General features: G+C 56.2%; 1 protein-coding gene across 2 annotated transcripts in view; it reads left to right on the top strand.

Moving 5' to 3' along the window:
• Nucleotides 1-13,378, top strand: part of Arhgap27 (Rho GTPase activating protein 27) — a 33,133-nt gene extending 19,755 nt beyond the window's left edge. The window contains exons 1-16 of one of the 2 annotated variants that reach the window (XM_026408282.2): nt 1,007-1,077; nt 5,354-5,749; nt 5,882-6,064; nt 6,271-6,351; nt 6,427-6,510; nt 6,716-6,783; nt 7,110-7,200; nt 7,704-7,808; nt 9,520-9,618; nt 10,551-10,662; nt 10,769-10,894; nt 10,962-11,060; nt 11,235-11,312; nt 11,404-11,538; nt 11,663-11,768; nt 11,857-13,378. In XM_026408282.2, coding sequence (XP_026264067.2) covers nt 1,021-1,077; nt 5,354-5,749; nt 5,882-6,064; nt 6,271-6,351; nt 6,427-6,510; nt 6,716-6,783; nt 7,110-7,200; nt 7,704-7,808; nt 9,520-9,618; nt 10,551-10,662; nt 10,769-10,894; nt 10,962-11,060; nt 11,235-11,312; nt 11,404-11,538; nt 11,663-11,768; nt 11,857-12,034 — 1,998 coding nt within the window. In that variant the 5' untranslated portion in view covers nt 1,007-1,020 and the 3' untranslated portion in view covers nt 12,035-13,378. Of the gene's footprint in view, nt 1-1,006; nt 1,078-5,353; nt 5,750-5,881; nt 6,065-6,270; nt 6,352-6,426; nt 6,511-6,715; nt 6,784-7,109; nt 7,201-7,703; nt 7,809-9,519; nt 9,619-10,550; nt 10,663-10,768; nt 10,895-10,961; nt 11,061-11,234; nt 11,313-11,403; nt 11,539-11,662; nt 11,769-11,856 lie in introns of those variants that run through there. The other variant, XM_026408281.2, reaches the window with a different exon arrangement.
• Nucleotides 13,379-15,360: the final 1,982 nt, after the last annotated feature.

The raw sequence follows: 15,360 nt of genomic DNA, 5'->3' as shown, positions 1-15,360 counted from the left end.
ACTCAGAGTCTGAGCCCACAGCGGGTGCAGGGGGGAGAGAGAGGCCAGAGCCGGAGCTGGGAGGGAGCTGGGTGGCCATTGTAGTCAGGGCCTGGCCTTGGGGCTGGGGAGGAAGTAGCTCTGAAAGGAGAGGGGAGCAAGATGGTCCCCAAGGGAGCAGCCACAGAAGCTTCTCACTCAGGTGTGCTGTGCCTACTACACATGGCTGGGGTCTGGATCCCACCTGCAGGAGGAGTAACGGGAGGAGAGTGGGCCTGGGGTTGGTGAGGAGGGGAGCTGGCACCCCCCACACTTCTCTGAGTCCTTAGAGTAGGGGTGGGGAAGGACTGGGCACTCTTGTCCACAATGTGGACACACAGATGGGGGTGGGTGCACATGGGCACAAAGACGAGAGGGGGTAGGTGCCTCTTGGGGACCAAATCTGTGATCAGGTAGTAGTGTGGCCAGCACCACTTCTGTTCTGTCGGTGGTGTGCAGGGTCCAGACACCAGTGCCCTAATACCATATCTGCCCGGAGCCCCTTCCTCTTTAGGAGTCCTTCCCATCCTCCACAGGCTTCCTCTTTCCCTTTACATCCTCCCTGGGCCTTGGGGGAGTTGACAGCCATTTATTGTCCCTGTTTCCAGCCCAGGCGCTACTACTGCAGACCAGCCCAGGCCAGAGCCCTCAGCTGTCCCTTTTGCTTGGTCCTCAAATGTGCAGCATCCCCCTCACCCCCACTCAAATGTGACTGGCTCTGTGTGTTGTCTGGGCCTGGGATTTAGAACTCCTCCTGGGACTCGCAGCTCAGAGCAGCAGCCAGTAGTAAAAATACCCACAACCTGCAGGCCCCCACCTCTGCCTCCCGCAGCCTCTGTCTCAGGCAGCAGCACTTCCGCAACCCTGACAGGAAATGGGCTGCGCTCTCTGCCTACCGCCATCTCAAGGCAACTTCTTGTTTCCCTGTTGCCCTGTGCCAGCCCTGAGGTTGTGTCCCTTGGCTGCATCCCCAAAGTCTTCCCAGGGCTCAGAGGGGACAGGATGGTGGACATGATTGCCAAACTGACCAGGAGGCAGAGTCGAGCCCTACGGGCACAGGTAGGGATGGTGGCCCTGGGGGGCAATCTCAGCCTCCATAGGCAGCAGAGGGCCTTCTGGGGTTGAGGGGCACGCTGTGAACCTCTATTACTCACGGCTGTGAGGAGCTGGATGAGTGGGACTCAGGACAGGGAGTCTCAGGAACTCAAAGACTCTTCCTTTCTCGCCTCTTTTCTTCTCTCTGAGGTCCTCAGCTTGGGGCAAGAGAGCCAGTGCTGCTACCTGCTTGTGGCCACGGGGAGGGAACTGGAGACAGGGGAGAACCAACATAAGGAAGAGTGTGGGGCTGGGCAGCTGGTGTGGCGAGAGCCAGGGTCCCTCTTGGCTCTGTTCTGTGGCCTGAGGTGGGAGGTGACTTCTTTTTTCCCACTTGGTGTCCTCTATATCTCTAGGATACAACCCAAGAGCCCTTGGTGCTGTCCTCAGACTCCTGTGGATGGGCTGTGGCTGTGTCTGGGCCTCCAGGAGTGGAGGCCAATAGGAGCCCTTGGAGGCCAACAGGAGGGCCTGGCCCCATCTGGTCCCTAGGATCCAGCCAGAACCAGCTAAGACCCTGCCAGGACAGGAAAGCAGCTCTATCTTGGCACCACAGGGGCTCTTGAAGAGTCTGTGGGGCCTCAAGGTGCTGCATGCTTGCCCTCTCAGAGGTGTCACAGTCAACAGAGGCACTTTTGTGATTTTAACGAAGTTTTATTGTACAGAATTCTGAGGCTACAAAATGTTTAAAGAAAAAAAAAAAAAACAGAGATGGTATCAGTGGAAGAACAGCCCCTCCCAGGGGCTGCAGCATCTGAAACAGGTGTGGCCCCTGCCTGCTGGTCCCCAGAGAGGGCCCCTGGGCCTGTAACTTGGGGGCAGCCTAGTCCTCCCAACGCTTCCTTCCAAGTGTTCTACCCTGCCCCCACAGTGTGATTCTGCATATTCTCTTCTTGGTGACAGCTCTGTCCCACTGGAGACCTATACTTTCCCCTCTGAAATCTAGTCTGTACCTGCTAGGGTGTGGAAATCCCTGATGCAAAGTGGCTTCCATGCCCCTCTCCATGGGTCCTCCCAGCCCCTGCCTGGTCCAGAGATAGGCAAGGCCACTGCCGCCGTGGCTCCAGCTGGGTGGGCAGGAGTGCCTTGGTTCATTCCCCTTCCTCTCCTTGGCCTCCATCCTCTCCTCCTTCTGGGTTCTATGGCTCAAACTGTCATTCTCAGGAAGCTCTTGCTCCAAGTTGTCTTTTATTGTGGTGTGTGTGTGTGTGTGTGTGTGTGTGTGTGTGTGTAATGTTTGGCCTAGGATTGACTGGTGTATTAAAGCAGTAAGTGTTTTTGGCAGATCTGCTGTGTTGTTTGGGGGCATTGGCCTACCTGCTGGGGGCAAATGGAATCCCTGGCATTATCCTGCATCTTGCTCTGAGAAACTCCCGCCTTGAGGCGGGTGGAGGGAGCAGGCAGACCAGTAGGCAGCTAATTGATCACCAAGGTGGAATGCCAGTGGGCCCTGACAGAGCAAGGAGAAAAAGGCAGGCAGGTTAGACCTCTCCTGAGTCTTGTGAACTCAGGCCAGTGGAGGGGCGGGATCTGGGTGCTCAGGGAGTGAGGGGAGAGAATCCAGGCTGAGAGAACACCCGGAGCAAAGCATGGAGGTAGGAAGGTGCCTTCCGTGTTGGAGGTGGGCGAAGGCCTGGTGTGGCTGGAATACAGGGTGCCACATGAGGCCTGTGGGAAGGGAGAAGGAAAGAGAAGTGGGGTGGAGGGTCCTATGTCAGCCACAAAGGAGCCTGGAGGGGTGAAGGGGAGGGGCAAGGAACTGGTAGACTGGTGTCCGAGCTCTCCCTAGCCCATGTGCCTCGGGACAGCCACCCTGTCGAAAACTGCAATGCGCCTTCTCTGACAGTGTCTCGCTCTCTTGTTTAGCGGGATTCATCACTGATGTACTGTACATTTCACTGTCAACCCCCCACCACCGTTTGCACACACTTGCATTGGAGGGTCAGCCCTGCCCCACGGGGTTTTGTGGCCATTTGTTCACTGCTACATTCCTGGTGCCTGGAATAGCACCTGGCACCGAACACAGCAGGCAAATCTTTGTTGAACAAATGAAGGTTTTTGAGGTGCCTGTCTATGGCCCAGAGAGAGCCCATTGTAAGAAGGACATGCTTGCCCTCTCAGAGGTGTCACAGTCAACAGAGACACTGTTGTGATTTTAACGAAATTTTATTATACAGAATTCTGAGGCTACACAATGTTTAAAGAAAAAAAAAAAGAAAACCAGAGATGTGGCTCAGTGGAAGAACAGTCACAGACATGCGAGAGGCCCTGAGTTCAGTCCCAGCACCACTGAAAACACGAAACAAAATGAAAACAAATATAACCCCTCTGACCACCCTGCTCAGCTAAGACCATTGTTAACATTTTGGATGATTTCCAAATACAAAATTGGAATTATATTAGGCCTACCGTTTTGCCCTGGAGCATTACGTATCCTTAGAAAGCAGTATTCATCCCCACATGCTTTTTCGCTGCTTGAGGTTTAATGATATAGTTATATACCCTCTGGGAGGTGCTGAGGTTGCTGGCTGGGTGCGGTGGGCACACCAGAGGAATCTCAGAATAGATCTTGGACTTGGCACCTGAACAGAGTCCTGATGCAGGAGGAGAAGGGTGAGAAGGGTGGAGGTTGGGCTGCTGTGAATGAGCTACTGCCCGCAGGACACCTCGGGAGGGTGGGGAACTGCTGGGTGCTACTAGAGCTCAAAGTTCAAGGCCAGGGGCAAGGAATGGCAGGAAATAAGGCTTAAGCATTGGCAGGGATAGGCGGCCTCTGGTGCCTGCACAAGGCTGTGACTTTGCCCTGCAGCCAGCAGGGAGCCAGGAGGTGTGAGTCAGGTAAGCTTCTGTTCCTTAAGGGTGCTCATGCCTGGCCAGGCTTGTATTCCACGTGACAGACCCCACCTGCCCCCTCTTCCTTTGAAGGGAGACAGGGACTCACCTTTGTTTGTCCCCTTTCTAGCCCATCTGACTGTCATCTCCCTCTTTGCCACTCCAAACACCACATTAGAAAGTTCCAGGCCTAAATCCAGAGGCGGGGCAGCAGGCAATCCCAGCTCTTTCTGGTCTGGAGTGGGAGTGGTGGGCTCTTTGGGGGCTGTGGAATGCAACAAGTCCAAGAAAGGAAACCACAGAAGGGACAGGTCCTGGGCCATTTCTCTGTTCCTGCCCAACTTCTCACTGGCCTCTGGGAGTACAGTTGTGAGAACTGGGGTATCATTGTTTCATTATTGTTAATTTAAAAATTGGTGTAAATCGTCCTACCCATCTGTGGCACTAAACTACTTCACAAAGCACTTTCAAGAACATTTCCTTATTCTATGTTGGCACTACAATTTCTGGAATGGGCAGAGCAGACATTTGACACCCAGAAAAACTGAGGCAGGGGTTGGGAGGACCCATGGAGAGGGGCATGGAAGCCACTTTGGATCAGGGATTTCCACACCCTAGCAGGTATAGACTAGATTTCAGAGGGGAAAGATTAGGTCTCCAGTGGGACAGAGCTGTCACCAAGAAGAGAATATGTAGAATCACACTGTGGGGGCAGGGTAGAACACTTGGAAGGAAGCATTAGGAGGACTAGGCTGCCCTCTCTGGGGACCAGCAGGCAGGGGCCACACCTGTTTCAGATGCTGCAGCCCCTGGGAGGGGACAGATCTGCAGCACCTTGAGGCCCCACAGACTCTTCAAGAGCCCCTATGGTGCTAAGATAGAGCTGCTTTCCTGTCCTGGAAGGGTCTTAGCTGGTTCTGGCTGGATCTTAGGGACCAGATGGGGCCAGGCCCTCCTGTTGGCCTCCAAGGGCTTATAGCAGGGCCTGCCACACTGGCCCCCCACTCCTGGAGCCCCAGACACAGACACAGCCCATCCACAGGGGTCTGAGGACAGCACCAAGGGCTCTTGGATTGTACCCTAGAGATACAGAAGACACCAAGTGGGAAAAAGGAAGTCATCTCCCCACCTCAGGCCAGAGAACAGAGCCAAGAGGGACCCTGGCTCTCACCACATCAGCTGCCCAGCCCCACACTCTTCCTTATGTTGGTTCTCCCCTGTCTCCAGTTCCCTCCCCGTGGCCAGTAGCAGGTAGCAGCACTTGCCCCAAGCTGAGGACCTTAGTATCTCTCTACCATCCAAGAGAGAATGGAACTTGCTGAAGGTCGCCCTGGTGGCAAGTGGCCAAGTGAGCACTATGTGATCTTGGAGCTTCCCTGAAAGTCACCTTTCCTCCTTCTTGGCACAGGCGGACGACCCCCAGGAGCCGGTGTACGCGAACGTAGAGCGGCAACCTCGCGCCACCTCGCCGCGCGCTGTCGCAGCCCCCGGCCCCAGCCCGGTGTGGGAGACGCACACGGACGCGGGCACCGGACGCCTCTACTACTACAACCCCGACACGGGCGTGACCACTTGGGAGTCGCCCTTCGAGGCTTCGGAGGGCCCCGCCAGCCCGGCCACCTCTCCGGCTTCAGTGGGCAGCCCCGAGAGCCTCGAGGGCGAGTGGGGCCAGTACTGGGACGAGGAGAGCCGCAGGGTGTTCTTCTACAACGCGCTGACGGGCGAGACCGCCTGGGAGGACGACCCCGAAGACCAGCTGGAGATGCAGCCCGGCCTGAGCCCCGGCAGCCCCATGGACCAGAGAGTGAGGGGCGGGGCCCGGTGGGCGGGGCCGCCTCCCGGTCTCTGACCCCGCCTCCTTCTGGGGCCGGTCTGCTATGGGGGGCGGGGGCAGGACTGGCACTGAGACCCCTGACTCCGTCTTCTGCTCCCCCAGCCCCCGACCCCTGAGACGGACTACCCCGAATTGCTGACTAGTTACCCTGAAGAGGACTATTCCCCCGTGGGTTCCTTCAGTGAGCCCAGCCCCACCTGTCCTTTGGCCGCACCCCCAGGCTGGTCCTGTCACATCAGACCGGACAAGCAGATGATCTACACCAACCACTTCACCCAAGAGCAGGTAGGGGCTGCAGATGGATGGACCCAGACAGCCATAGGATCGCTCCCAGCAGCTTTTCTAAGAGCTCCCACGCAGACCCCAAGACAGTCCCAGGCACCGGGTGGCTTGCACCTGGCCCTAGGACTGTCTTGGACTCTGTTGGAGGGAATTTCTTCCCCCTCCCTCTTGAGCTGGGCCCAGGGCCCTGACCATCCCTGTCCCCTCAGTGGATGAAGCTGGAGGACCAGCAGGGGAAGCCATACTTCTACAACCCAGAGGACTCCTCTGTTCGGTGGGAGCTGCCCCAGGTAACCAACTGGTGAATGGAGCGCACTGGGGAGAGTGGAGGGGATTATATACGACAGCCTGTCTCTCTCCCCCAGGTCCCCATCCCTGCCCCTCGAAACATCTGCAAATCCAGCCAAGACAGTGACACCCCAGCCCAGCCCAGCCCTCCAGAGGAAAAAGTAAGGGAAGGGACATGTAGGCCCTGGCAGGACCACTGCAAAAGAGAAGAGGGCTGGTTTCTGGAGGTCCTGGGGCAGGGACAGAGTGGGATATACTTGTCTTCTCCATAGGCCCAGCACCGGGCCCAGCTGGGGGAGCTGCCAGCTGAGGAGGAGACTAGCCTCCTGTCATGGCTTACCCTTTCTTTCCCCTTGTCTGTCTTAGATCAAGACTCTGGACAAAGCAGGAGTACTCTATCGCACCAAAACAGTGGACAAGGGGAAGCGGCTCCGGTGAGAGCCCAGAGCCCATCTGCACCCAGACCAGGGCAGGATGGGCTTTAATGGTGAAGCTCCCTGAGCACTTCCCCGATGCCAGGCTCTTCCTAGTCCTCATAGCAACTTCACGTGCAGTACTAGGGGGAACCCAGGCACTGAGAGATAAAGTGACTGATCCAAGGTCCTTTGGTTACCAGCTGTTAGAGGCAGGAGTTCAGCCCTCCCAAGTAGGGGCCCCAGGCTCTGTTCTTAAGCTCTAAGTCCTCCTCTTGGAGGTGGAAGGGGGCCTCAGCTCAGGAGCAAATTAAAGCCCTGCCCTCCCCATTCCCCACCCCACCCAGGAAGAAGCACTGGAGTGCCTCCTGGACAGTGCTGGAGGGTGGCGTCCTCACCTTCTTCAAGGACTCAAAGACCTCAGCTGCTGGCGGCCTGGTGAGACCTGGGCCCCCGATAGGAGCTGTCCCATCTGCTCTTTGTCTATCTGGTTTGGGAAAGGCCAGGTCTGAGAGAGTGGTGCCCAGGTGTCAGACGAGGTGTGCGTTGGCAGGGAAGGGAACCTGGCTGCAGATTGACCCCAGGATAAGCAGTTCCAGCCACCTTGGGGATGGAAGCAGTCCTTAAGGGTGGACAGCTCCAGCCAGAGGACAGCCTCCCACACCTGCTCATAGGGGCTCCTGTGCCCCTTTCTCCTTTCCCCTTTCCTCCCTGGGTGGGCAGGGAGTACACAAGCCAGGCTGCAGGCTCCAGGGCCCAAAACACCAGGATCTTGGGTCCCAGAAACCCCCAGGCCCTTTCCTCAGAACTGTTGCTTGGCCACACTAGTGACCAGAGCCTGTCCCTAAAGGAAGAGCGCATGGGGGTCTGAGCCCAGGCTGTAGCACACCCGTCTGAGCTGAGGGCTCCCCCTAACCTTGCTCCCACCCTTTCTCCTACAGAGGCAGCCTTACAAGCTCTCCACTCCTGAGTATACCGTGGAGCTAAAGGGGGCCACGCTCTCCTGGGCCCCCAAAGACAAATCCAGCAAGAAGAATGTGCTGGAGGTGAGTGATGGGGTGAGGAGGAAGAAAGACAGGGCTTACTGAGAGCCTGGGAGCCTCATTGCAGATAGGCTCCAGGAAGGAAGAAGGGAGACACGGGGAGAATTGGGGCTGGAATTCTCAGGGCTCAAAGTCAAAGCTGCCCCCACTTCAGAGATCTGTCCATGTTTGGGGCATCACATGTTATTTATTTATTTATTTATTTTTGGTGGTGGTGCTGGGGACTGAAGCCAGAGCCTCATGCATGTCAGGCAAGAGCTCTACCACTGAGCCACACCCCCAGCCCTGGCATCGTGATTCTGTAGCTCCCTCTCCAACTGAGTCAGTAGTCCTTGCCTCAGAGGGTGGTGAGAACCAGGATGGCCACAGCCCTCCTAGCTACTCCAGGTTGACAGGCAGGAAACTGACAGGCTAGGCCAGGAAACCTGTTCTCACCAGCCAGATCCTTGCTTCCGGTCTGACTGGGTCCCCAGGGAATAACCCAGGGCAGTGGGGAGGCTTGTCAGGCTCCCTCTGCAGGAATAGCAAGGAGATCAGGGAGATCTTCCGTGTCTGGCCCTTTGCTGTTCCCCTGTTATCTTATTTTGATATTAGTCATGCTCCCACCTCAGTCCCTGAAAGTTGTGAGGCAGATCACAACAAAACCCAGGAGGTAAGCGGCAAAATCCACCGAAAAGCCAGGACCAGGCAAAACACGTTAGAGATGGCGTCAAGATGGAGAGGAACTGGAGGCCGATAATGAAGAGGTGCTAAGGTGGTTGCTGGGACTCAAACATGCTAGGCAGCACCCCACCACTGAGCCACATCCCCAGCGCCCCCCCCCAACATTTTTTTCATTTTAAAAAGCAGATTAAATAATATGCCAAGAGAGTCCTGTCTGATCCGAGAAGTTGTTCCCTGCCACCTGAGACAGGTTCTGCTGTGTCGGCTGCTCACAGGCCCTAAAGGGCAGGGTTGGTGTGCACTGCCACAGCCAGACATTCTAATTAACCTGCAGCGCCTGGTCCTCAGAACTGGAGGCCAGTGAGCAATCCGTCCAAGTTGTCATCCGAGTCCGAAAGGCTGCGAGCCGCCAGTCCTGCGGCAGAAAGTTGCCCTCTGGTGTTTTAATTTATGCTTCTTGATGAAGAGGGCTGTGAATGGACGTGTTACCCCAGCTGGAGTGTGGGACAGGGGTGGGAATTTCTGGCCACACAGCTGGGGCAACACTTTGAGGGCCTCCGTATGAGGAGGAGGCCGTGTTCTCCAGGCTCGGCCGTGGTCTGCTTTCACTTCCTCTCTCTGCACACTGCCTCCGTTACTGGAGTCCAGCTGCCAGGGTCTCCCACAGGAGTTTCTTTCACTTGCTTTTTTGCTGGCCAGTGCTCTGGGTGAGGCCTGCCATGTCCTGTGGCTCATGGGGAGACAGGCTGGGGTATGAGGAAGTGCACCAGACAACTGAGCCCTGTAGAACTGGACTCCACCACTCGTTAGCTGTGTGCCCATGAGGAAGTTACTAAACCTCGCTGAGCCTCGATTTGCTCATCTGTAACAGAGGTGCTGTCACTCACAGCTTTCAATGAGAAGGAAGACTTGGGCTTGGGGTGAGTGAGGCCTTTGGGCCATGAGGCTCTGAGTCCCTGAGGCCAGGAACAGTTTAACTCCCTCTCCGTACCCCCACCTCCCCATCCCAGGGAACCAGAGATGATGGAGTAATTTGTGTCCCCCCATACAGCTGCAGAGCCGTGATGGCTCCGAGTACCTGATCCAGCATGACTCAGAGGCCATCATCAGCACCTGGCAAAAAGCCATTGCCCAGGGCATCCAGGAGCTGGTAGGGACAGCCTGGGGTCTCCAGGGCTGGTGGGGAGTGGGTGTTGGCATTATGCATTGCAGCTGTGCCCTCTGTGAGAGGGACCTTCTGCTCACACACAGGGAGCTTCATGGCACCAGTGAGCGAGTGCCCCTCTCTGCAAATGCAGTCCCTGCTTACAGCCAGGATGGCAGGTGGGCTGCTGGAGAAAGGGCCTTCCCTGAGCCTGTGAACCGGGCCCTAGGGTTGTCCTCGAAGGAGGACTCTGCAGGAGGGGTCAGAACATCCAGAGGAGTTTTCCTATTTCAAAGGAAGCAGAAGGAGAAGTAGATGCTTTGAGAATTAGCCTCAGGCCAGAACGACAGACGGACTAAAATTAGAAGATAAGACTTAAAAGGATTGATTCAAGAGTCTACCATTTTTTAGGTTCAAAGTATCAATTACATACATAGAGATGGGGACTGCCCCTCTGACAACCTTCACCTGGCAATGACCTGAGGCTTTTTGACTCTTCATTCCCTACACGCCAACATTTTGTGCAGGTTTTGGCAGGACTAATAAAACTAGGAATCAGAGGCAGGCAGTTATTGACAGTGCTCCAGCCCCAGCTGAAATTGTAAGTTCATGACTAGGAGCCATTCTAGGGAACTATATCTAGAGGTGCTGAGGACAACGTGGGAAGAGGGGCCCGGAGCTGGGAGGTGGGTATAAGGGTGGCCAGGATAAGAAAGGGTGAGAGAGAACAATATGATTCTCCAACACCTTAAGGGCTCTCTGCAGTCAAGTAAGTCAATTCTGAGATTCCCTGGAGGAGGTGAGGAAAGTTAACCTCATTAGGGAAGAGAGAACTCTGGCGGTCTGTCTCCAGGGCAGACCTGAGGGCTGGCTTTCCCATCCTGGAGAGAACCTCAGCTGGCCCCAGGCCCTGCCTCTCTGAGGCTGCGTAATTCCAGTCTGCAGACCTGCCGGCTGAGGAGGAAAGTGAGACCGGCAGCGCAGATTTCGGGTCCAGTGAGCGCCTGGGAAGCTGGCGGGAGAGAGAGGATGACACTCGGTCCAGTGCAGGTGTGTGGAGGCCTGTTGGGGAGTATCCACGAAGTGTCACCCTGGCTGGGGCCACTTGGGTCAACCCTGACACCACGGATTGACGGGGTTCTGTGTTTCCCTGCAGCGGCCGGACCTGTCCTGAGCCTTGGAGGCCAGGAGAGCGACTTGAGCAAGGTCCGGCACAAGCTCCGCAGGTTCCTACAGCGGCGGCCCACGCTACAATCGCTGCGGGAGAAGGGCTACATCAGAGGTATGGCGGCACGACCGGGTGGGCTGCGGGGCACCTTCGGGGCGACGCTGACAAGCCTCTCCCCCAGATCAGGTGTTCGGCTGCGCGCTGGCGGTGCTGTGTGAGCGCGAAAGGAGCTCGGTGCCGCGCTTCGTGCAGCAGTGTATCCGGACCGTCGAGGCCCGGGGTAGGAACCGTTGCAGGCTGGGTCAGACCCTCGGGTGCCTGATGGCCTCCTTCCAAGACAAAGGATGGAGATCCCTGGGTGGGAGCAGGGTAGGGGGGAAAGGATGGAAGGCCCTGAGTAGGAAACACCAGTGGCTCTAGCCCCACCTGGGATCAGCGCCTCCCTCTCACCCAGGGCTGGACATCGACGGGCTGTACCGCATCAGCGGAAACCTGGCCACCATCCAGAAGCTGCGCTATAGGGTGGACCACGGTGAGGCTTATCCCCAGTTCTTGCCCCAGGGTCTCAAGGTGCAAAGGGGTGTTAGCCTCCCCTTCATCCTCTGTCTCCTCCTGCGCCGCAGATGAGCGTCTGGACCTGGACGATGGGCGCTGGGAGGACGTTCATGTCATCACTGGCGCTCTGAAGCTCTTCTTCCGGGAGCTGCCCGAGCCCCTATTCCCCTTCTCGCATTTCAGCCAGTTCATCGCAGCCATCAGTGAGAGTTGGGGGCAGCGGAAGGGGAGGGCAGGGGAACTGATCAACCTCTGAGACCTAGCTGGCTGTGCCCATTGCCGTGGCAGCCCAGCCAACCCTCCCATCCTCTGACCCTCCCTTGCCAGAGCTGCAGGACCAGGCACAGCGCAGCCGCTGTGTGCGTGACCTGGTGCGCTCACTGCCAACCCCCAACCATGACACACTGCGGCTACTCTTCCAGCACCTGTGCAGGTGAGCCAAGTGAGCGGGGGCAGGTCCTGGCCAGGGCCCCCATTGCCTGCTCAGGTCTAGGCCCCGACCCCACCCCATCTCTCCTCAGGGTGATCCAGCACGGCGAGCAGAACCGCATGTCGGTGCAGAGCGTGGCCATAGTGTTCGGGCCTACGCTGCTGCGGCCCGAGACAGAGGAGAATACCATGACCATGAATATGGTGTTCCAGAACCAGGTGGTGGAGCTCATCCTGCAGCAGTGCTCAGATATCTTCCCGCCCCACTGACCGCGGCGGACCTGGGACTAGGGGCAAATGACTTGTGGTCCTAGGGAGACTGGAATTGCTCTCCGAGGTCCTTGGCCTTCTTTGGGTCTGCAGGCACTGTGACGTCTATACCCCTCGTTTCTGAGGGTATAGTGACCCCTGGTGGGCAGTTCGTGAAATGTGATTCCCCCCCCCCCCCTGGCGGGTCGTGTTTAGGGTTAATTAGGTTCTGTTCTTTATTACAGCGCCACCTACTGGGCGGGTGGGAGAATGTGTAGGGGTGAGAGTTTTGTTTTCTGGGACTCCCACGAGGAGGAGGAATTTGGAGAGGGCCTTCCTGGCTTCTTCAGGCCTTCACCTGGTCAAGGCCTTCACGGAAACTCTGGTGGCGCCCCTGTCCAGGCCCTGTGCCCATCAAGCAGCTACTGACAGCTTCCTTCCAGCCGCATAGCTGAACCTGTCTCCCCCAGGCCTCAAGGATGAGCTCTTGGGCTTCTTGCAGAGGTCAGGGTGGTCAGCTAGGTGAGGTCAGGGTTCCTGTTTGGGATTAGGCACCTTTGCCCTCCCTGATCCACTGTGTCCTGTGCAAGTTCTTTATGCCCACTGGATGTGGACCCTGCACCTGCACTTGATGTGCACCTTTCCACACTCAATCCCATTTTACAGATGAGGAAACTGAGGCTTACAGAGACAGAGTGACTTGTTCAGGGTCAGGTGGGTGATCTGACTCCCCAACAGAGGTTCCTCCCATACCACTCCAGAGAGGGCTGTTGATCCTTTGAGCCACCTACACCCCACCGCAGCATGGGACCATGGGCAAAGCAAAGAAACTCAGCTGGGTCTGTCCTGTATGTGCCTGGGCTGGGGAGTTTCCTGAACTCACGGAGTGAAACTGCCCTAGCTGTTCTTCTTGGGGGAAGAGGAAAGGTCAGGTGTGCCTGCCTGGTGCCCACCGTGCCATGGAGGCCTGGGAAAGGCCTGCAAGGGATGGAGGACAACCTCAGGAAAGGAGAGGTGAAACTTGGAGTCAGCAGACCCCTTCCCTCTTCATGCACAAACCACCTTGGTTTCTGGATCTCGATCCCCAGCCCCGCCCATCCACTCATTGACTTGACCAACAATAATCAGTAATATTTATTAAGCTTTCGCCAAGCATTTTATTTGGACCATCCCTGCTTGTTTCTCTCAGTCAATATTTATTATTTGTTCTTGTGTGCCCGGCACTGTGCTCTGGGGCAAGGATGCTGACTCCTGTCCTGGTGGAGCTTAGGGTTCACTGGGTGAGGTGGACCCATGCCAGTGGGGGCAGGTTAGGAGTTCAAATGGAGGCCTCGTACCCAAGGTCTAAATATTTAAAAGTGATCAATCAAGCTAACAACTGTTAAATAAAATATGTTCTATTCTCCTACTTTGGCAAATCTTCTCTGATGCGGACTTGGGAGGCCAGTTCTAATTTAACCTTCTGTGACTCTCACAAGATCCATACCCAAACATGGTGGCACAGGAAGAGTTGGTCATGGCCTTCCACTTGCTGCCCGTATCTTCCCACGCTCAGAGCCATCCTCCCCCAAGGAGAGGTTCACATGCAGAAAGCTTGATGCTCCAGGCCATGAGCACAGATGGCCAGTACCCCCTACAATCATCTGTCACTTGGTCACTCCACTGGTGACCCAGGAGGAAGTGGGCCTGGGCCGCTGGGGCAGGGCATTCTGGGGTTCTGTATAGAGGGAGCCTGGTCCAAAGGAAGGCTCCATCTCTCAGAGGGCCCCATAGATTCCTCATCCTGTGAGAAGAGCCTTAAGCAGAGAGGGTTCAGACTTCTAGAGCACAGACTCCCCCGCAGGGACTCCACCATCCAAGTCTAAGGCAGAAACGGGCAGGCGTTTGGCAACTGAGGACTTGTTCAAATATATTTTTAAAGGGTTAGGAAGAAGCCCAGGGGGCAGGGGTGGGGTATGACTGTTTCCTGTAGGAGATGCCTCTGCAGAAGCCACTTTGAGGCAAGCAGTAATAAGGAGGAATCAACCAGGCCAGGAATTAAGGGAAGTGGGACTAGTCTGAGAGAACAGATGTGCAAAGGCTCAGAGGCAGGAATGTTTGTGGAGAGAATAAAATCTGATAGACCACTGTGAGTGGGCCCAGAAAGCCAGTGGGTATGGGTGTGAGTGACACTGGAGAGGCTGGCAAGGGACAAGGCCTGCAGGGCTCCATGGACCTCCCTGATGTTGGCAAGGACGTTGGGTCACCAAGATAAGGAGCTGGAGGATTCTTGATCAGAGAGATCTTAGGGAGTGTCACCTCCTTACCCCACCCCAGGCTCTGACTGCAGCAGGTTCTCTGGGACTAACGATGCAGCAGCAGGCAGAGACCCCCAAGAACCCTCCCATCGTCATGAGGAGGATCGGCAAAAACCATCCACCACCCTGAGGAGGTGACATGTATCTCAGCTGAGGCCATGGCAGGTTGGTGTCAGAGCCTGGCCCAGAGCTCCATTTGCATAGTCTGAGGACCTACTGTGCACATCACCGAATGTTTGAGGCTCAGCCACATGTCCCAGCACTGAGCCTGGTGCATGGTGAACCTTGCAGGAGCCATTGAGTATATTTTGAAGGAACTGGAATTTATCCAAACACACAGTAATGCATAGAAACAGAACCTGCCCTCTCTCAGATCTATCTGGTTGGGGAGAGTCATAAGAAGGAGTGATAGGGCTGGTGTGGTGGCACACGCCTGTAATCCCAGCAACTCAGGAGGCTGAGGCAGGAGGATTATGAGTTCAAAGCCAGCCTCAGCAAAAGTGAGGCGCTAAGGAATTCAGTGAGACCCTGTCTCTAAATAAAATACAAAATAGGGCTGGGGATGTGGCTCAGGGTTGAGTGCCCCTGAGTTCAATCTCTGGTACCCCTCCAAAAAAAAAAAAGGTTCCCCCACAACCTCACTGATGCCCTAAGTCCTCCTTGGCCTGGCCTCTGCCCCTGAGCTACTCTAGAAAGGGCCACGGAGCCCCCAGGCTTGTTCGGTCTGGTGGACACATCCGTGCAAGTGGACACGTGAGCTGCCTGTGTCCTCCCTGAGGCACATGTTCCTTGATCTGCAGCAACATGGGTCCTCTCCATCCCTCCACCCCTCCCTTCCTTAGCTCCTCGTCTGCCCAGAGGAATGTGAACAAGTGCCTCATGTTTCAGTTCTCTGAGGGACCTAGCTAGGACTGGAACTGCAGGATCCCAGGTGAGTCCAACCTTTGGAGGACCCTCAGACTTTTCTCTAGTAGCTGCACCATTTCACATCCCAGCAGCCATGTGGGAGGGTTTCTGTTCTCTACTTTCTGCAACAACCATTCAGGTTTT

Source organism: Urocitellus parryii, chromosome 7, assembly GCF_045843805.1.
Source record: "Urocitellus parryii isolate mUroPar1 chromosome 7, mUroPar1.hap1, whole genome shotgun sequence".
Taxonomy (NCBI): Eukaryota; Metazoa; Chordata; class Mammalia; order Rodentia; family Sciuridae; genus Urocitellus; species Urocitellus parryii.
This window is presented reverse-complemented; position numbering and strand designations above follow the sequence as displayed.